The sequence below is a fragment of the Stigmatopora nigra genome, chromosome 15 (genome assembly GCF_051989575.1).
Source record: "Stigmatopora nigra isolate UIUO_SnigA chromosome 15, RoL_Snig_1.1, whole genome shotgun sequence".
Classification (NCBI taxonomy): Eukaryota; Metazoa; Chordata; class Actinopteri; order Syngnathiformes; family Syngnathidae; genus Stigmatopora; species Stigmatopora nigra.
The window spans coordinates 270,001-291,987 of NC_135522.1; the positions used below are offsets into that span (position 1 = coordinate 270,001).

The following is a 21,987-nucleotide window of genomic DNA, read 5'->3' on the forward strand; positions in this document are numbered from 1 at the left end:
TGGGTTGCCAGACGGCAACAACTGCTCTTCCGGCTTTTCTGGTATGACCTCGACAAAGTCGGGGGCACTAAAGCGTGGCCATTCAATTCCAGCCGTGGCGCTCAAAACGCATTGGACGGACGAACGAGTGAACAAATCCAAATTCACGCCGATTCATCAAAGTCAGCCATTTGCTGAAGAGGGAGAAAAACACACACAGAGAGAGAGAGAGAGAGAGAGAGCCGTTTGGCAAGTCTTTATCCAAAACTGGGAAGAGGACTTTTTTTTGGCCCGTTTTCTTTTCAGGAAAAGGGGGCGAGTGTGACGAGGGATGGCGTAATCCCTTTTCACGCCGCGATCTGGCTGCGCACGATAATGCCAGCCCCGCTCCATTTCGGCGTGCCCTCCGCCGGGGCGCTAAGCGCGTGAAGGAGGGGGGGGCGGCGTGTATTTCTGGCGGGCACCGACTTGTTCAACCATTAATCTGTCCGGGACGGGAGAAGGAGGAGGAGAAGAAGATGGCGCTCTGGCTTCGGGCAGGCCGCTCAACCACCAGTGCGCCGCGGCTTGGCTAGCTAGCTTTCAGCAATTCCCAGTACAACAAATTCCACCTTTCTTTGAAAAGACAATTTGGCTAAAAGAAGGCCATCTTTTGTGACATTTTAGCTCAAGTGTAGCCTACAAGACCAAATCAATTCTAATGATTTAGTAGAAAATCCAAGCCCATTCTATCCCATCCATTTTCTCAGAGTTGCAGGGTGCCGGAGCCTCTCCTCCCGGATGACGCATTTAACGGACCGACGTTGGCAGGCGCCATTTCCGTTGGGAAGCTCCGTCTATTTTTCCCCGATAACGGGCGCTACATTAGACGCTAACGGGACGGACGACGCAGGAGGGGGGAGAGCAAGAGCCGTTGACGGACGGCGGCCCGGACGCATCTCTCCTCGACTCTGACTAATTGAAAGGAAGGGACGCCAAGCGGACGGAATTGGGCGGCTTTAGCTCGATGCCAGAAATCCCTCAAAGGCAGGAAAGACAACTTCTTCTGGCTCAAAGATGGACAAGCCAAGATAGATTTGGAAAGGCGGAACGTACCAAAGCGGATTAAACTTGGGCTGGGGGAGTGCCAGAAGCAAACCAAGAGGTGCTTAAGACTCCAATCAAAGGCCAGGAATCCCTCATTTTGTCCCTAAAGTTGACAACACGTCATTTTGCTTGACACCACAGATGCCTGATCTTTATTTTTGGAGATTTTCAGTCAAAGAGCAAAAAATTCTAAGACGGCGCTTCCACGCTTGAATTAAGATGGAAAAAATTGCTGAATAAATCATGACGCGAGCCCTGAAGCCTTTTGAGTACTCGAGGAAAAAAAAGCAAAGATGTGATCCCAATAAAGTGCTTGCGAAACTAATTGAAGCCGTAAATTCCAGTGATTTATTGGGCCGGCTTCATCATGGTTTCCACTTTTGTCATCCAGGCCGTCCGTCATTTGATTATTTGGCCCGGCACTTTTGACCACGAGCTAATTATTAGCCAGCCCGCCTTTGGCTGGCCAACGGTCCGGGGACCGCGTGGCTTTTTAACGTAGCGCGCTCGCAGAGACAAGACGGAGGACTGACTACGTTGCCGATGGACGGACCGGACGACCACCGCGAGGAGGCGGCTGACGTCACGCTCCGCCATTCCCGTATTCCATTGGCGCCGCCTTCCGTTTAACGGAATGGCCGTGGCAAAGATCATCGCTGATGTCACTCGCCAAATGGCCAATTGGAAAAATCCCAAAGCAGACTCGCCGGCCATTTTCTCAACTTTGCCTTTGCGACTTGACAAATAATTTGGATTGTAAAACTTGAATGCTTTTGGAGCCCCTATAAACAAGCCCTAAATCCACCAAACTTCCGCACTTCACAAAATCCTCTCCACCATTCCATACACCAAACGTAAAAATACGGCAAGCGGAAAACGGCTTCCGAGCGTACTGCTGTTTTGGGCTTTTGGAACGACGGCGGCAATCCGACGCCGTCGGGAGTCCAAAAAAAAGAGGGCTCTAGGTAGGCTTGAAGTTGCCACCCACGCGGCGGGCAAGTGTTGGGCTTCCCGCGGGGACGGCGCCGTGGCGCGCGGTAATTGTGACGCCCGTCGGATGACTTGCTTTTTTATGCAAAAGACGTTAAAGGACAGACAATGGGCAATTATCTGCAGAAGAAGATTGAACGGTGCCTCGGTTATGTGCTATTAAAGTGCCATCCACCCAGATAATGGCCTCCGTTGCCTGGCCGCTAATAATCCCGCTAATAATCCCGCTCCTAATCACCTCCATTACTTTTATTAGGCTTGGCGTTATCGTGCCCCCCTCTTTCAAACGGTGGCCCAGGGAGGGGGCTCGCTCACAAGTCTGCTTTTCAAAGAAATCAGCGGCTTCTGGTGACGGCGACGGCTCAATTGGGCTGGCTTTGGCTGGCTTTGGCTGGATTTGGCTGGCCTTGGCTGGCCTTAGCTGGCCTTGGTTGGCTTTCCCGCCCCAAAGTGAAAAAGGAGCCCGGGACGTACCTTCGTGCGAATGAGAGAACCAGATTTGCGAGGCGCCGGCGTGGGGTCCGCCCCGGAAGGAGGGCGAGGACGGCGAGGAGGGCGGCCGGGAATGGTGCGACGGGTGCGAAGGCGGCGAGCCCAGGCTGCTGGCCAAAAAGCTCCCCATGAAGGAGGCCGACGAATTGCCCATCAATCCGCTGCCTGCAAAGGACGCACACAAAAATGAACATCATTTGACTTTGCATTGATTTTTTGATAAACCCCCCATAGAAATGTCAAAATATCGACCATAAATGAAGCCACAATCCTCGTTTGTGTCTCTGAAATTCCCTCTCAGCCTGTGACCCAATAAAAGAAGAAAAAAAAAAAAAAAAGAGTCATTTTGTCCCTTTTGGGTCCTGACCCACAATTTCAATCTCTTTTCAAGAGCCACAAAAGTACATGGGATATATTTGGTCTGCAGTACTACAGTACCAAAGGAGACGTTGGCAAATGACACTGCATTCAATACAACAAACAATTTGCTTTACATGCAGGGGGGGGAGGCGTTGAACAATCCGCCGGAATTTGAAGGCACGGCTTTTTGGCGGAACTTCCCGCTGACGCCATCTCGGTATCAGCCATTTTTGCGCTTTCGGGGACGTGGCGTCGACAGCAAAATAACAATTCTTTGTTTTGTGGCGGCAGAGGGGGGGCTTGGTGTGGCAGCCCGTTGACTCTGGACAATGTCGCGACCTTTCGGCTCTGCCCCCCCCGGTCTTTGGTGTGCGGTGCCACCTCAAATCACCCCGACGCCCGCGGCAAAGCCCTGTCACGCTTCCAGAGAGCGCGACTTCTGGCCAGGCGCACATCCAGCCCGCCCATCCGTGTCACTCAAAACCCCCATCCCGGCCGGCTGTCATCTACACTCTACTTTGTGCTTGGCCCCGCCCTTTCCCTTTTGGGTACCCGTGCCAAAGCCCGTAGGCTCCCCAAAACAGCTAATCCTCTTGAATTATTAACGGCGTGGCCCCGGAAATGCTTCCAAAGACATGGGGAGTGACGGCCCGGCCTTTTGGCCAGGAACGCTGAAAGAAGGACCAGCGGGGGCTGTCAAATAGAGCGCCACTCCACCCAAAAAAAAAAAACCAGAACCAGATAAGAACTGCTGCGGGTTTGGATTCTCTTTCACTCCAAATCCAAGAGACGTCCGCCCGTGTCCGAGCCCAAACAAAACAACCAAGGTCACGAAGCGCATATTCATGAGAAGCCGGACGGGAGGGCCCCCCCCGGGAGGGCCCCCCCCCTGCACGGCGGCCCCGTTGTCATGGGAACACAAGGGAAGCAGCGGCGCTCCGGGCAAGGAGACGGAATCCCGGCCGTTAAAGCGGCAAAGGACGGCTGCATTTCACCTCTTTCCCAAAGCTAATGTTATTTGATGGGACAAAGGCGTCGTCGTGGCCGTCCCGCAACGTTTATTGATTTATTTGGCGCCGGGATGGTACGATAAGGAGGACGTAGGGGGATGTGTGTGGGCCGAGCCAGCAAGCGGCGATGCTTAAAATGGCCGAAAAGACGACCGGCGCCCGCCTACGAATGCTTCTTTTCATGGATTGCCATCCGATCTGCACAAGGTAGCGCTTGCGGACGTGTGCGCGTACGGAAAGGAGGGGGCGGGGGGCGGGGGGTATCGTTTGTTTGCAAAAGGACGGCCGGCGGCCACAAGTGGCGAAAATGGCCATTTTGCGGGTTAGTTGGGATCAGAAAGCCGGCGAAGAGTCTGGAAGGAGACTCGCCCGGAAGCAGAAATCAAGACCTCCAGAACCAGTCCAAATCAAGGCTTTAGCCGGCCCAGATGGAGACTCATTTTAGGCTGGGACCAAGTCAGCCAATGGTCTGGTTCTCCGAGCGATCCCTTGGGACCACGTCAAAGACTTCCCACCTCCCCAATCAATGCAAGGTTTTGGGAAGAGCGGGAAAGGGACGCACGCAATGCTGGAAAGTCTGCGCACTGAGAAGGCTGACTAATCGGGCCGCCATCCATTTGCTCACAATAAAAGTCGGAATAGAAGTCAAGTAGGAGGGGGGGCGGATTCAAACTCTCATCTCGAACACATTAACTCATTGCATTTTCATCAATGGAGTTACAAGCTCTTGGCATCGGGACCGCCGTCCACGCTAAGATAAAAAAAACAAAGTCTTTTCTGTCCTTGTACCCGAAAGGCCCTTCTTGAAAGAAGGAGGTGCAATCCAAGAGACAAGGACGAGCCATGCAAAAAAAAAAAAAAAAAACGACTTGCAATCTTTCCGCCTTTGAATAGAAGGCAAAATAGACTCCCCTGCCGCTATTTTACCATGACAAAATCCTTCTTAAGCCATTTTGATCCAAGGCAAAAAAAAAGCCCAGCGACTTCTTATTTTGTTCTGTGGCTCAACATTTTTGAAGTATAAAGGCCTTTTTTTAACCCTTTATTGAGTGGTCACGCTGGCCCGAATGGAAATAAATAAGTCCATTTTCCACCTTTCTGCTATTGTTGCCATTCCTCGTCCTGCCATGCCGAACGGGACGCTTTTATTGTTAAAACGACATGTAAAGAAAGTCACGGGATGTGTTTGACCGAGGGGGAGCCGCCGGTTCCTCGGCCTTCCGAGCCCGTTCGGCGTCGTACATGTGGGAGGGGCCTATCTCAGTTGACCTTGGTCAACGGCCGGTGGGTGGGTGAGTGCTATATGTTAAGACAGAAAACGCTCACAACACTTTCAACTCCAGGAACTTGATGAAAGCAGGCTGCCAATTCTCTATTTCAAGCTAGCGTAGAAGAGGAGAGCCCTTTTTTTCTGACGGAAGTCCATTGGAGTCAGTGGCCTGCCTGGCTTGCAAAGTCCACATTCCAAGAGAAGGAGGTGGGAGGGAGGCCAGATTCCAAACAGCAACCGGATGAGACCAGGACAAGGCCCATTACCTCCTCTTTATTTTTGAAGCGTCACCCGCCCACACCCTAATTTCCCACACCCACCGGCCACATTGGCTCCAATAGCGGAGGCGAAGAGAGCGACGTGAGGCCGTCCACTTGGGTGAGAATGTTTATCGGGTCGCGGGAAGGAGATATTAAAGATACTTTTTAGTGTCGGCTCATTACGGAGCGTTTGCTCTCCCAGCGCCGTACTTCCACTCTACTTTATTAGCGGTGGCTCCGCCCCCGCCGCCTATTACGACCCCATCTCGAGCGTCCGTCTCGGGGTTGAGATAATATCGGCGTCTTTGTATGCAAAGCGCTTCCCGGGCATTTGCCGGCCGTCCAAACGTGGGCCGAGCGCTCCCCTTAAGTCACCTATTGTGAGACCAGACGCTTTCGGGGGGCTTTCCGCCGCATTCCGCCGCTTTCCGCCGTTCCGGATCGTTATTCCCCAAGCATAAAATGGCCATTACGGCGGTGGGGCTCGTCCATCTCCGGCTCGCGTGCGTGCTAAACGTGCGCTTTTCAAAATTGCCATTTCTTTCTTCAACAGAAGCAAAAAAAAAAAACACGAGTGGTGGGTCGGGGCGCCTCTCCGACAATCCAATCCGTTTCCCTTCCCATGATGTCGGCCATTGGCAGCAAATGGGACAGCGTCCGTCCGTCCCCCCCACGGGGGCCGTGGCGTGCTTGCGTCGATATGGAAAATGATTTCCGAGCCGACGGAGCCCGTAAACATTATTTTGGGCTCCCCCGCTCGTGACGCATTTCTTCCCGGCGTTGCGGCCGGGGAATCCTGCGGGCCCGCGTAAACGACCCAGGGGGAGTGTCTTGACTTGAAGCTCAAGCCAGGTCAGGTCGGGCAAATCGCAGGCTAAATTCGAAATAAAAATTCAAAAATGGTCCGCCAACGTGAGGTCAAGTGAAGTGGCGGCCCGCCCGCCCGCCATTGGACGAGAGAGCCCGTCGACGTTAGCTGCCTTTTATAGATGAGCCGTCTGAGTCACACAAAGAATCAAAAAGGCCCCAAAAAAAGCTTCCCAGCTGCTTACAATGATTCCAACTTCATGACCGCGACCGAGGTCAAATCCAGGAGATTGTGATATACTGCGCGTGGCTACGCTTAGCCTAGCTACCGTTTTGCTCCGTTTGTTGTTGTGACTTGTGGACTTGTGGCGAAGCTTTCAATTGAATTCCAGGGGCGCGAAAAGCCCGCGTGGCCACCGCTCCGTCGGATATTGTCGACGGACGCACGGCCTATTTGTCCTGGCGGGGTTGGTCTATCGCGGGGTCGGATTTGACGCTCCCCAGATAAGAACGCGCTCCTGTTGACATTCTTCAACGGCGCTTATTTACACGCCTAATGATCAGGCGACGGTGGGCCGGCGGATCGGACTTGGTTCTATCCGTCTTGGAAACGTGGCCATTTTTGGGTGGTGCGAACCCTTCAAAAGGCGTCGGTATACCGGGGCGGGCCACGGAAGCCACGACGGACGACGGCGTCATTTCCCATGGCTTCAGTGGGCATATGAGAAGAGTCACGGCAGAAAATAAAAAGATTGAAATCCACGTGGCGCATATGGAGGTTAGCGTGACGGCGCGGCATAATTGGGCCACAAAGGGGAGCGGGTTAATTGACTTATTTGAGAAAGAGGCTGATTTCTATCAGCCGCTCCCATAATTATGGAAGCCTTCTGAGCTTTCATTAAGCCCCCCCCCCTTGATTTATCTGGCAGTTGGCGCGCCAAGACTCCGCCCCCTCCCTCCGCTTTGAAGGAGGAGGACCGCCCACCCGCCCGGTCGGCCGTGCCCTCGGCAGATTGATGACGGGCGCTTCATATGTCGTGAGATGCACACACGGAGGGACAAAAAGACGCCAGCGTGGGTAAACGTGCGCAAACAAGCGCACGCGAGGTTCGGCAGGGCCGTAAATACGCGGCGGAGACGACAAAGAAAAAGAGATTTTAGCCATAACTTTTGACTCTATCGCCACTATTGTCATGTTTAGCGCTTTGTTTGCGAGTTCAAGGGTTGCAAAGGAAGGAAGAGAGGGCACACGTGCGTGTGCGTGGCTTTTCTCCGGGCACTCGGCCTTTTCGCCCACATCCCAAAAAAGGTGCACGCTAAGCCAATTGAGGTGGCTAAATTGCTAATGTGCTTGCGTCTAGCTTAGGGGGGGGTTTAGCCTCCTGCTAGCTTCAATCCTAATGAGGAGAAGCGCTACAAAAGAGGAAACAGTCATATTGCACCACTATTAAATGCACCAAAATGATGAAAATGATGATATAATGAAAAAAATATATATGTGCTTTCTCTATATTTGAGCTCACGGGTTAGCGGCAAGCCACTCACCAAAAGAGCCATGTGTGGCTCCCGAGCTATAGGTTCCCAATTCCTGCTTTTTGCACAAACAAGAAGCACCTGACCGCCATCAATTGATCCAATTGGGGGGGAAAGCGAGACCCACCTTAGTAGAATAGCTTAGATGGGGCCAGTTTAGTATCAGCAAGCCATTTGTGGGCCTTTCCTTGGGATAATGGCGCCATATCGGATTGCAGCCGTCCGCCCGTCCGCCCGTCCGTCCCAAGTGGGCTCCGGGCATCTGTCATCCACCCCGACGGGACGAGTCGTAGTACTATAGGAAATGCTTGGCTGCGTTTTCAAATGGGTTCCGGCAAAAGAAAAAAAAATGCTCTCACTGAGGCGCGTGGGTTTTTGTAAATACTCCACGGGGATCTTTACTCTTAAATAAAGCAAATTGGATTTTGGGGGGGAGGGACAATTACATCAGCCATCCTTCCTAAGACATTGGGCAGGTGGACCGACCGCTAATATTTGTGGTCAAGTTCGACGGCTTTTAAAAGCGGCTTTGCTCCGATGGCGCACGGCCAAGACGGCCCGCTCGGGGACGGTCGGCGGGCCGAAACCCGAGCCCCCCGTTGGGGCCGATGGGGGCGGACTGACGGGGATCCAAAAAGGATTCGGGGTCTGCTTTCATCCTGAATCGTGGCCATCTGCTGGCTCCGAAAGAGAATCCACGCAATTGGAGAAAAAGTCTTTGGAAGGACAGATGAGACCGAAAAAAAAGAAAGACAAAAAAATGCAATGGATCCTCAAAGCCAATGGGCTTTCTGAAAGCAGATCTGTCAAATGGAGGGATAGAAAGTAGGAGTGCAAATATGCCTCATATCATCTTAAAATGAGGAAAACACAACATTTATGGGGCCATTTTTCAAAACAATTTGCACCACGCATGCACCGTAGCTGTTCCCGCTTCTTCCTCCTCCTCCTCCTCCTCCTCCTCCTCCGTGACGGCGTTTTTGTTTCGGGCTCCAGTGCCAGTGCAAAATTGAGCAGAGACTCTTTTGGAGCTAAAAGACATTTCTCCTCACTAAATCATTGAAGTCAAAGCTTCCTCGTTGCGGCCAAGTAGAAGGCATCGCCGCGGGGACCCCGAAAGGACCCGCCAGCGGGACCCCGGGCCGCAGGTTTGACGGGGACTCAACTAGCGTCTGCTTGAATACAAAGCGCTTCTTCTTAGTGTGGCGGCCCCGCTTAGGAAATAACAGGAGGGTGAAAGAATTGCAAAAATCTTGCCAGACGGCCACTCGCTAACAAACAAAAGCCTTGGTTTGTCGTCATATGCGCTTTGCCAAGACGCCGCCACCACCGTGCACGACATTTGACCTATCGACCCCACTGAATCTTAAGAAAAATGCAAGCTTTCTGGCAATAAGGAAGCCGCATTTCGGTGAGGTCGTCAATTGGACATTTGAAAAGATCCAAATGGTCACTCGCCATTTCAAAAATACACCTGTCCCGCTAATTAGAACGGCCGCGTCTCGCCGCCCTCTAGGGACGCCACACGCGTTAGCGCGTTTGACAAGCGCGTCGGCCAGTGGGCGACGACGGCCCGCCGCACGGCACCCCCTTCGTTGGCCCTAAAGAGGCGCTAAACTCAAACTGGCAATGTTTTGCAGATGCCAGAATTTCAAATCTAGTCACCGTGACATGAGAAATAATATTTGTACTCCTAAAGGAAATAATATTTCAAGTTTTAAAGTCAACCCTGGTGCTAGCTCCTCCAGAAATGTTGTTGCAAATACTGGCTCAATGCCGACATTAGAAGAAAATTCAATACTTCAAAAATAGCCCTCCTTACCAATACTTCTACACAGCAAATAATGGATGGGAACACATTTGACAGTAAGGCCTTACAACACAACGATAGCTTAGCGAGCCCTGTAGTGTGCATTCCAGGCCACTAGGTGGCCATCTCAGAAGACAAGACACCTTGACCAAAGGCCCCAATGGGGACTTTTTTTTTTTTAAATTGCCGGCCATCGACCCGACGGCGACCCTCTCGCGCACGGGTCTTAGGCGGCCATTTTGCTAATCCCTCCAAACACCTGTGTTTGTCTTTGAAGCGTCCTCAGAGCCACGGGATATTCCAGCAATGAGACCTTCCATAAAAGTCCCAGTAAAGTTATTTATTCCCCTTTGGTCCAGGAGGAGGGGGGGGGGGGTGTCTCTGAATTTTGGGCACACGGCCCAGCCGACCTTTGAAGGGGGAAGCGCCTCCGACGTAAAAAAAAAACGAGAGAATGACGGGGACATCCTCCAGGAGAACAATAAAAGGGGTGGACGGGCTTGTTTTTTATCTTTAAGAGCAGCCGTAAAAAAGCCGGGGCTCGGCCACAATGGGCCGGGTCGGGCGAGAGGGGACGACGGCCCGGGCGGGTCGGCAGGAAGGAAGAGCGCCGCGCTCTTCCTACAAAGATGCAACAACAACAAAAAAGGAAGATGGGGGAGATGCGGAGGAAGCGCGGGAGGACAGCGAGCGCCATGACCTCTGGCAGCTGCTTTGGCACCAGCGAGCATTGAAAAGAAAAACCAGGCCCCGCCCCGCTCCGCCCCCCCATAAAGGCCAGAGCCAAGTGCAAACGCCACCCACCCCCGGTCCATAAAGGATACGAGCTGGCTACGGTTCCCCTTTGCGCTCTCAATTCAAGCCCGTGAAAATGACTTTACAGCTGGCCATTGGTAAAAGAACCAGCGCCATTGCGAGACGCCGTAAAGCGGACACATGGCGGGCGAGCCGGCGAGCGAGCCGGCGAGCGAGCCGGGGAGCGAGCCAGCTTGACCTCAAATGACTCCTAAAAAGCAAAAATGGACTAACAAGGTGGCTTTTGCCGTTTCAGACCTTTTTTTTTGAATCTTCCTTGAAAATGTCAGAAACTCGAACAGGGGCGCCGGCCGTAAACGTGGCTCACACAAGAAGCTAGAATTCATCCAGCTGCACTTCTCGGCTTTAACACCAGATGGCGGTAATCACCATGATCTCAGAAGTAAATAAATACAATTCAAAATAGGATTTTGAAACCCCTGACTATGTCCACCTCACAATGCAACTTAACCAACGAAAGAATAGGAGATCAATTTTCCAAGCAGATCCAATAGAAAAAATGCCGTACAGTATTTCACGGACTATAAGTAAAAAAAATGTTTTTCCTCAAATGGATCAGACCTCTGGCGTCGTCAATGGCGAGGCATTAAAAAAAGCGGCGTTAGCACTCAGCGCTCGATAGCGGCGACGCCTCCTTTTACTCCCTCGACCTTGAAATATTCATGGCGTCCATGAAATATTGATGCCAGTCGGTCCCGACGGGATCCGGCGCGCTCGCCAAACAAGATACTCGGCGCGGCTAACGTGGCCGGCGTAAAAGAGCTGGGATGCCGACGTTCCTGACAAACAACCTAGCCGTGGGGGGGGGGGGGGGGGGGGGGGTTAGTTTTTGGGGGGCAAACCAAAAGCCATTGTCGCGTCAACGATTACGTTTGGGCGCCAGTGACGGCCATAGACGTCCGTCCAAAGCTCAACTCAGCGGGTCACGACATGGACCTCACCATAAATATTATATCACGACACAAAAACGATCGATTTGTGCGGATCAATCAATGCTATATCGCCCGTATTCTCAGGACTATAAGTTGCCGTTTTATTTTATTATTTATTTATAGTTTGCACCTTTTCTGTGAAATTGTTAACACACAATCCTAGCATTTGACGTGTTATTTTTGCAAGGTAACGCAACAAGGGGGCGCTCTATCCCGTGTGGATCGTTACATTACGGTTAGCGACAGCTGGACTTTTGGCCAAGCTGCCAAATCCCCTGGAACAACCGAAAAGGGCTTAACAAAAATATTTAATCCCTACTTTTTGTTTGTTAAAAAAATCTATTCAGCCTGTTGTTGCCTCTATTCTCATTTGAATTTTTATTTTAATGCCTTTCCAGTAAACATGTTTTGGATTTTCAATTTTCATCAAATAAAATATCCCTAAAACTAAAAATCCTCTTTTTTAAAATCACATCACTTCTTTATAGATGGCGAACACGCGGCTCTCGAGCCACATGCGGCCCTTTGCTTCCTATCTCATTTTGCATGTGTTGTTATGGTTTTCTCAATTTTATTAAAACTATTCATCTTGGCGTATTACATTTTTTCCACACGGGCTTCAATACGTATTTAACAAAATGTTGACCTATGCTGGCTTGAGCGCAGAGAGAAGAAATGCCTCCATTTTTCCCGGCGCTTTCCAAGGATTTTACCTTAAAAGGGATTTGCTCCCTTCTTCCAATTTCTAAAGAAGAAACGGCGGGCAATCCGAGGCGGGGCGTTTTGCGAGGGTCGGCGTGCGGAAAGAAAAGATAGAGGCGCTTCCCTCCTCCGGTCACGCCCAAAAGTGACGAGAGCGCCGAGAACAATAAGCCACCTGTGCTGCTGCCGTGGCATTTGCGCTCTTAAAACCGTCTTAGAACGCCGCCACAAAGGAAATTTGCTCCTTCCGTCCATTTTTGTGTGCGTGTGTCTGAAAAGCAAACACAAACGGCGAGTGATAGAAAAGCTAATACATTGACCACATTCCAAGCCAGCCACGTCCCAGATGCCATTAAAAAAATGGGGGACTACATCACGTCACTGGCAGAATCCCTTTCAAAGCATCCACGCATGTATCTATTCATTTAAGCAAAGGCGTTGGCGGCGACGGAGATTCAATTCCGCCGGACCGAGCTCGGGGTCGGCCGCCGGCCGTCAGAGTCAAAATGCCACCGGTTTGGAAATGATGAACGAGCTAGGGGCGCTTCCCCAACGTAAACACTACCGAGTCACTTGTCAAAGCTGGCTGGCGCGTGCACCACCGTCAACGCATTTGCACCGCGTGCTTTGAAGGCCAAACTCCGGAGGGGGGCGGGGCACCCCTGACACCCCACCCATTGGCGCACTGCACTACGGTAATCCCTCAAATATCGCACTCTATGTAGACACAAATATGGAGCAAAATGCAAAGTGCATTTTCAGGCCCAACCAAGGGAAAACCCTCTTCAATCCCATTCGTCCAGAATTGAAACAAGAATCCAGAGATGCATAAAACACAAAGCCAATATGCTGGTAGGATAGCCAGGTCGTTCTAATCAAATTGAGATATTTACATGAGCGGAGAAAAATCCACTGCGTCGATCGGTATGAAAATATGGCCAAATGGTCTCCCGAATCTTTGCTACGATCCAACGTGGGTGGCAGAATGTTTTAAAAACTGTTTTTTTTAAAAGCCGTAAATGATAATGACAAGAAAGAAGGCCTTGAAAGGTTATTACATGGAATTTTTACGGGCTATTCTTTTTTACTTTTGCGTTGAAAGGTTTATCGTCCCGAGTTGGCGACGGCGGCGATGGCGGCGATGGCGGCAGGGGCGGCGACCGCCAAGTCCGGCCCATTTACAGCAATTACATACGAGACTTTACGACGGGGCCCTGGGCGTCCGTGTGGGCAACGGCGTCAAACTCCGGTTCCGGGTGCAATTCCCGGCCCTCCTTAAGCGCGGTCCGCCATCGCTCTTGAAAAAGTATTGAGGGGCCATAAAAGAAAATTGCAAAAATAAAGGCCGTTAAAAAAGGGGGGGGGGGGATTGCGTTTCATTGACTGGGGATTCCATTTCAATTTGGTGCACAAAGGTGCCCGCTTTGCTCTTAAAAATACCTTTAAAAACAAAACAAAAAATGGACATTTGACTTGGAAAATGACACGACGACGTCATCAAAGCCCGCACGCTAAATAACCCTAACCCTCCCCCTCAAAGCATCACCATTGACAAGCCGCTATTTGAGCAATCCGACGCGTCAACAAGCACAAAGCGGGCGACATGGCAGATACACACGTGGGACTGGAACCCGCAGCCGGACTGACCTGAGTGTGGAGCCATGGGGATGTGCGACGGGTAGTACTTCCCCGCCGGGAAGTGTCCGGCGTGCTGCACGGAGCCGTGTCCAGAGGCGGCCCGGTGCACCAGGCCGCCGCGCTCTGACAGGAGATGGGCCGCCGCCGCCGCCTGGGCCGCCGTCGTGGCCGGCGGAGCCGCCAAATCCCGGCCTTCCATTCCGGGGAACGTCCGGTAATCCGCGATGGGCGATCCGGGGGGAAATCAAACGCGGCCCATGGAGTAATCCTCTCCCGCGGGTGGACGTCTCGCATTCAGTCAGTGGGTCGCCGGCTTGGGGCGGCGGGAAGCCACGCCGGCGATCATCTTTTCTTTAACCCCGGAAAAAAAGAAGAGGAAGAAAAAAATTCAATACAATGAACCATAGCCGTCGCTTTGTTGAATTTACACTTTTTTTTTTCTCCCCGGCCCTCTCCTACTTCCAAGCCGAGGCGCACAATTTCAGGCAAACACACTCGGCTGGGCGCCCCTCCGTCCTATTGTCTATCCTTTCCCCCCTTTTTGCAGCACTAAAGGCCGGCTCCCGTGCGCCGCGGCCATTCGAGCAGACCATCTCTAATGATGAAAATTAAAGCTCCAAAAAAAAAAAAAATATATATATATATATATATAAATATATGAGGTGAAAGGAGGCTGCGTGACAATTGAATTGAAAGCAGCCGTCATGGTGAGTGTGTGTGTGTGTTTGTGTGTATCCATGAGCGCACACGACCTATTTGGCGTACGTTGATGTTTCATTTTGGTCAACGTGGCACAAGGCGAACGTCCAATTTGGGCCGCATTGATCGGAGTGAAAATGACACCGTCAACTTTGCCCGCTGCTACACTGAATTAAATCAGAAAAATGGAAATATCCCCCGTCATCTAAGTGGCCCTGAGCACACGGTGTGTGTGCGTGTGTGTGTGTGTGTGTGTGTGTGTGTGTGTGTGTGTGTGTGTGTGTGTTTGTGTGTGTTTGCGCGCGCGTGTGTGTGCACTCCATCTAGCCCAAGCATCACACACACACACACGCGTGCCTAAAGCAATATTGTGCTTGATTTCAAACAATAAAAAATGTCCCACCTCGTCGAAATCGTGACCGAATGCAACGTAGCCAGCTACCGTGCAAGCACGCGTGGCTTCGACGTGGTAAAGAGGGAGAAAATGGCTCCTGCAATCATGACAGCTGAGATTGTAATGGAGGTGGAGAAGGGAGAACCGGAGGAAGAGAGCAAGAGAGGAAGGGAGGGGGGCACTCGTGGAGGCGAATGGCCGCCCGTCAGCTGCCTTTGTCTCGGCTTCGCGTGCGGCTTTGGGCCGCCAAGCCGGAGCTTCCAAATGCGGCGTCGCCGACCCCCAAAAAAATAAACCACCCACAGGCCTCCCATGTACAATTCATCCCCCATTTTAATGCTCGGGCTTCGGCTGAAACGGACAAGGCACGTCGGAAATGCTGCAAATTGTTTCAGCGCGACCAAAATCGTCGATGCCGTTTGACGTCATTCATTTAATCGTCGAAAATTTTAAAAGGCCAGCGAAAATCCAACGGGAAATGTAGTCAATTGTGTGCTAGTTTAGCTTTTATTCGTATTTTTGGGGTTGGTCGGGCGGCGCTTGGGAAGAGGGGGACCTTCGTGACAAAGCCGGACGGGAGGGAGTGCGCTTCGGCCGGGGAGAGAAGGCAGCGGACCTCGCTGTCTGCCTGCTTTCCTCACCACCAAGAAAATGGATTTTTCTTCCGTTTTTTTTCCCACACACATTTAAATCCCTTAATTATACGCGTCAACATTTGGGGCATTTCTTACAAAAAAGAACGTTCAAAAACGCATTACATTTAAAAACAAAAAACACCAATACCCCAATATAATTCAATGTCCCCGAATTGCACGCCGTGATAACTTGAATGAATTGTATGACCGTAATCGTGACTGATTACAATTTTTAAAAGGTGGGCAATTTTCAGATGGCTGCACCAATTCAAACATTTTCCCCCTGTTTATTTGAGATGATTTTACAAGACACTGGCATATTCAGCCTTTTAAAAACGACCCTCTTGTGGAGTAAAACAACAACAATCAGGCGCTGTATTTTCCTAGCTAAAAGCATCGGCTTTAGCGAAAATAAATCGGTAAAAAGGGCCGATTTACTGCCATGTGAAATTCCTGCATAAGAATGAATTAAAAATCGTACCAGAGGCTGGAAGGAAGACTGCGACGCCCATTTGAAGTCACTCAGAGCGGCCGAGCGGAGGAGGCAGCCTTGCCGAGCGCCTGCGGTACGTCCATGAGAGTCGTTCGGGATTCGGCATACGGTTTCGGGGACCTAGACCGCACCGGGCCGGACTGAATTGGGCTAGGCTAGCCGAGGCTGGGGCGCTTCCGGCCTGTCTCGCAGGCTCGCTAGCTCGCTGGCTGGCTCTCGCCTCCGACCTTCCAAGCGGTGCTTTTCTCTCCCGGTGAAACTGCGTGCCTGGCGCCCGCGCGCAGGGTAAACACGAACCGCCATTGGTTGGATAGGCTGAATGCTAATGAGCAAGGAGGCTCGCCATTGGTTGTCGGCGCCGGCCAATCACGCGACCGCGGGCCCGCCCTCCGCCGAGGGAAGCGGCGGATTTAAAGCGACCGATGGATGCTTTTGTCCCGCAACCGTGCTGTGTCGGCCTGGCCTGCTCGCAAAACCGACCGTCAACACGCTCACTTTTAACCGCACGTGTGCTTTTGCATTGGCTTTATACTTCAAATCATCCTTCCTTATCCAAATGACAGGCCTTTCAATCATTCCAGACCCCTTCCAAAACATTCACAAATGTCTCAAGCATAACATTCGTTGGCTTTATCCCCAGGAGGGTCATGCATGCTTTTGGAATGAGCCAAAAGTGGCATATTATAAATAAATAAATACATAATACACGCTAAGAAAACTTCACACCAGCTGAGTGAAGTCTCAACTAGTCATTTTTTGTACCTCTAAGATTGTCTTCTGCATGATTGAGGTCAAGTAGGTTTGAGGTCAAAGGTCAAGCTAGTTTACTCCATCGATAATGTTAGCATTATGAATGAAATAGATGTTATTTGGTTTGGGTTAAAAAAGAAAATACAAGGTCTAGTTCTTTTTGTCATCGCAAAACATGCATGTCACTGAGTTTGTTTTAAGATTAAAGATTGGGTTGGTGTGGGGACAGCGCAATCATTTTCCTTCCTTCAACTGTCATGAACAGCGAAACCTTGTGCTCCCCGCTCTCTTTAACAAAAGCAATTGTATGACTGATCAAACTTTGCCTAACGTAGATGCGGCTAAGATACTCAAGGGCTCGTTTCATCTGGTCGTCGCCAAACCTGGATGGTTTACATCACAATGGTGGTCTGGAGCCTGAAAACATCAACTATTAAGATCTCATCAAGGGTCATCACCAGAGAGTGCATTAGCATTTCTTTGTCACCGCTGAAAACTAGGCTGTTAAGTCAATCGCGTTCAAAATCTCCAGTGATGACATCACCAATGACCTTTCTTAGTCTTATAACACATTTTAAACCTGGGACTATGCGCATCTTCTGTACAGTCCTGTGCAATAATGGGATCCAAAAAATCAATCGCATCATAAATGTATCTTCTCTGAGCAGACATAAAAAACAAATCAACGTTCACACAAATCCACCCGCCGTCGTTTCCTTGACCATTAGGTGGCGTGTTTCCGAAGCAGATTTGTCCAAAGGAAGAAGTGTACCGCATCGCCACATAGAACAATAATTGTCCTTTCATTTTGTGCTCTTAGTCCATTTTACAGAATCCCAGTAACTCACAATTAATAGAGGGCAGCGAGAAAAGTCTACAGAAAAAAATGTCTGCGCCAGAGAGGGATCTTCCATTATTTTCCGCCTCAGAGCGCACGCTGCGTTTGTAAGTTGAATTGAGTTGTGGCGGCGACCCTAAGGCGAGCCATTGGCCGTTCCAATCAATGAGCGCCATTACAGCGGAGCGTCATTGCTTGTTTTGGCCAGGCGTCGTACGCGCTCGCCGCTGGCTGGCGGGCTGGCGGCGGTGTTTACGTCCCGTTTTACTGGACTTTTATAGAGGGCGCTTACAATCGGGCCGCATTTTAAAAGGCGCATTTACTGCGCTTAGGTAGCAATCGCCCTTGGCTAAATCAAGCAAAACCAGATGCATTTCCTTCCATTGAAAGCCTTCTTTTACTTGCGTTCATAAAAGCGCAGGGGAAAGTCTTTCTCGCCACCTCCGCTTGTCGCCTTGTCGTCAATGGAGCCCTTCTCCATTGATTTTTGGAGACACGGCCGGCTCAAAGCCGGCCGGAGCCTCGCGTCGGGCCGCATAAGCGCCAATGGGATTCAATGTCAAGTACATTTATGATGAATCAATACTTTTCAAATTAACATATCTAAAAGATTCATACGCTGATGGATGGAAAATAATAGCAATGTGATGATGCAATGTATTTTAGGTCAAATTTTGGTTGAGGCATCTCATTTTGAAAACTAAAGTTGTATGAACCACAAGATGTGTTTCATTTATTATGATAGGAATTTTTTTTTTTTTTTATTGTGGCGAATGAATCATCTTTGATTGCACCTGCTTGAGTTTATTATCGCATGACTCCTTCCAAACCGCAGCGTACGCGCGTGTGTCCCTGCCGCTGATTGGCTGGCGCTCCTCCATCGTATTGTCAGTCAACGGAGTGTAAACAAGCCTCTGATTGGCTGTCGGCCAGTCCGCATTGGACCGTCTGCGAAAAAAAAAGGGCAATAACTGTCCGGGCGGTTTCAAGGCGTCCCCGGGGTAGATGATGAAAGGAGATAAGACGGGGCGGTTTCAAGGCGACCCCCTGGCTTTCGCCCCCGCCCCTTCACGGAGGAGCGGGAGGCCGTGAGCGGGAAGACCCCCAAAAGTCTTCCCTTCCGCCGGCGACCGTCAGCCACCGTTGGCGTCGAACTAAACGAGTTAAACGTGAATCGAAGGGAGCCGAGAGAACGCCGAGAAGAACCGCAGCAACAACGGACTTGTTTTCTATTGCCTTTTTCAAAGTGGCGCGAGCGGGCGGAAGGAAATAAGGAAGAAAGAAAGAAGGGAAGAAAGGAAGAAGCTCCGGAGCTCGTTTGGTTTTTCGTCGCAGTCGACTGACGGACGGACGGACGACTACCCAGCCGGCTTCGGGCGACCCACGGCCGTTGCCCTGTTATATTTTCTCTATTTTTGTAGGCGTACGGGATGTTAAAATTTCAATAATATCAAAAGCTTGTTAATGCAGCATATTCGACACTGAATTTTGGGAGTCTCAATCTCAATATTGTTTCCGTGTTTTATTTTTAAATCATTATCACCCCATTAAAAAAAATATGAACTAAATGTTGTTTTAGCAATACATTTTTAGGAATGATAAATTCCTCTTTATTGGATTTACATGAGTAACATTTTACTTTAATTCGAGATATACAAAATACCGTTTATTACTGATCCTAACATATTTTGTGAAATCTGAAAAAGAAACATTTCATGCTGACCCTTTTTAAAAATATATAATATTACATTTAAAAATGCATCTCGTAATTTTGCTTGATCTATATTCATTTTAAAGTATAACTGTAGCTGCAATTTACTATTTTTGGACCATAAACATGCATTTGACTGCCACACGATTAGACGTCTATTTTAGTCAATGCCAGTGAAATAGTTCATCATTTTGCAGGATCCTATTGTAAAAATAATCAACAACACGTCTTCTATTCATGGAGGAAATGCAGGATGATCAAAGCTTGTTTTGGATGGCTCAAGTGTTGATGACTGACAGCTGCTTTCCCAATCCCGCCCATCTTTAGGACAAAAGCGGCCATCTTTTTGCCTCTAATGTCCTTAATAAATAAAAAGTGGGACGTCCCGGTAGACATTTGGAGTCACAATGGGTTTTGGAATAATAATAATATTTGTAATCCCCCCTACCCTGCCACCCAAATAATAAAAAAAAGGATTAGCCGTAAAGAGCGCAAAAGCGCTGGCTGACATTTTGTGGATCAAGGCTTTTGCTTTCATTAAACACACACACACACACACACACACACACACACACACACACACACACACACACACAGATTTGAATTTTGTTGAAAACATTGAGATCCCCCATCAAGCAATGGCAAATGATGCAAAATGTACAAAGAGTGAGCAGCAAGTCGCCTCAAATGACAAGGAAGTAAGAAAAAATGGAGCGAGTGCCTGCCACTGACAAAGAAAAATGTCCAATTGACTTAAAGATAGGCCAAAGAAAGGGACTTTGGCGCTGGCCCCATTAAGCCCCATTCATCAGCGGCCGACTAACGACGGAAGGCCGAGCCATTCGTCGGCGACCGGAGACGGGACCGACGGCCATGAAAGACTTCTCGGGAAGAGGAACATTAGCGACAATAGATCACAATTTTTACATCCTTTTTTTTGGGGTGTTTGGCATGGCGCTAGCCTAGCTGTGGTGCTTTGGGGGAAAGCAAAGTAGGTAGGAAGAGGGCAACCTGTCAGGAAAGCCTCCGTCAAGCTTCCATCCAAAGCAGATGCGTGCTTTGCCCCTCCGTCCCAAATCGGTAGCTGATCAGAAGCAGGTGGCTCGGAGCGCCACGTGTTTTCCATTTGCGCCTTCAATCAGATCCAAATGTGACCGCCGTCAGACGGGGGGCGGGGCTTGCCAGAGGCCCTAATATCCCAAAGAAAAAAAAAAAGAGGACGGTCTGGAGCCGAGCAACCGCTTTTTAGCTGACCTTCTGGCGTCTGTTTTTCAGCGGGAACCCGGCCCAGCGGCTTTTTTCTTCCACTGTCTGATTCGTGCACGCCGACCTATCGAGCTGGCCTGAGGGGGGGGGGGGGCAAACGCCCCGGCCCCATAACATCCTTCACACTCCCGCAAACACACCGCGTTGACTTTTGTTTGGGTGGGGATGGGGTTGAGGGGCATCATTCGCATCACCGCCAAACTAAATACACAGAGGGGGTCCCGGCCGGCTAATTTTGTGCCCTGGGCCAAAGGGGTTGTTAAAAAGTTAGGGGGGTGGGGGTTGCGAGAAAAAAGGTTGGCTACGTGGATGGATGTTCTGGCATTTGACAAGAGATGAAAATCTGAAGCCAGAGGACGGCAACAGAAAGAAAAGAGACGCCATTGTGTTGTTTCTTTTGGGGTTTGTCGTAAATATTCAGCAATATATGCGCATATGTAGACCCTGCATTTCAAGGACACTTCATTTCACGGATTTGAGCAATTTATCACGTTCATATCTGTGTGCCGCATACAAAGGCTCTCCGTCTCTATATGTGCTTTTTTTGGGCCAAATCAGATTAGGAATAAATATCTTGAAAAACGTACAATTCTCCTGAATTGATTTCGGCCGAGTCTGCTGCCCTCTACTGGGACTTCTGAGAACTTATTTGCATCTCAATCCTTCCTTGATGGTGCCCAAGTCTACTTGCAATATTACAAGATTAAAGTAGAATTTTTAGCAAGAATTTTGAAAATAGGGACGCAAAAATAATGACGACTCCGCCGCGGCGAATCAAGAGAAAGGCCTGGCGCTCGCCCGATTCCCGCGGGTTCATACGTCATGGCTAATTTAGCATCCGTCCGCCTAATGGGGGGGCGGCCGCCAAGGGGGTCGGGTCGTGCTAACACACCCGCGCCGTTATGGTGCCGGCCGGGGTGACGGGGCTGCGCGCCGTCCTAATTAAACAAGACTTGGCTTACGCGCGGGTCAGAGCTGGCTAATGAGGCTCCTTGGTTACGACGGGAGCCCGGATCCAAACACTGGCTGCTTCCAATTAGGACGCCCGTCTCTCTATGTCATTTTTTTCCCGCACCTATTGGTCATACGCGGTGTATACATTGGGCGGGGCGCATCTTGGCAGTGACGGATTTCTTCCCCGTGTTTGGCAATTAGCGTCGCCTGAAAGGGTTTTCAGTTTCGTCGACGGTGATCGCAATTCGAACGTTAGCAGCCCGGAATTGGATGCTCAAAGGCTTTGTCTTATTTGAGCAACATATATATTTGGCTTGGGTGATGATTAATCACCCCCGTCCTTGTCCTCGGCTGCTATCGAGACATCTAGTGGCCGTTCTGCATCATTGACCTTGGAAGGAGGAGCATTGCCACCACTCATATGTACTATTACGTTATAAGAACGCGGAGATTGTTTTTTTTTGTCTATACAAAGCCTGTCAATTTTAGAGCGTTCCACGAAACAATACAGAAATAGGAAAAAAAAATGAAGACTTTTATTTTTGAAGTGATTTACAAGAAG

General features: G+C 50.1%; 1 protein-coding gene across 1 annotated transcript in view; it reads right to left on the reverse strand.

The window, feature by feature from the left end:
• The window catches only part of bahcc1a (BAH domain and coiled-coil containing 1a), a 35,827-nt gene that overhangs the window by 12,226 nt on the left and 1,614 nt on the right, over positions 1-21,987 (reverse strand). Inside the window, exons 4-5 of the mRNA XM_077733700.1 lie at positions 13,695-14,036; positions 2,530-2,712 (exon numbers count right to left, since the gene is read on the reverse strand). Coding sequence (XP_077589826.1) covers positions 2,530-2,712; positions 13,695-13,884 — 373 coding nt within the window. The 5' untranslated portion in view covers positions 13,885-14,036. The remainder of the gene's footprint in view (positions 1-2,529; positions 2,713-13,694; positions 14,037-21,987) is intronic.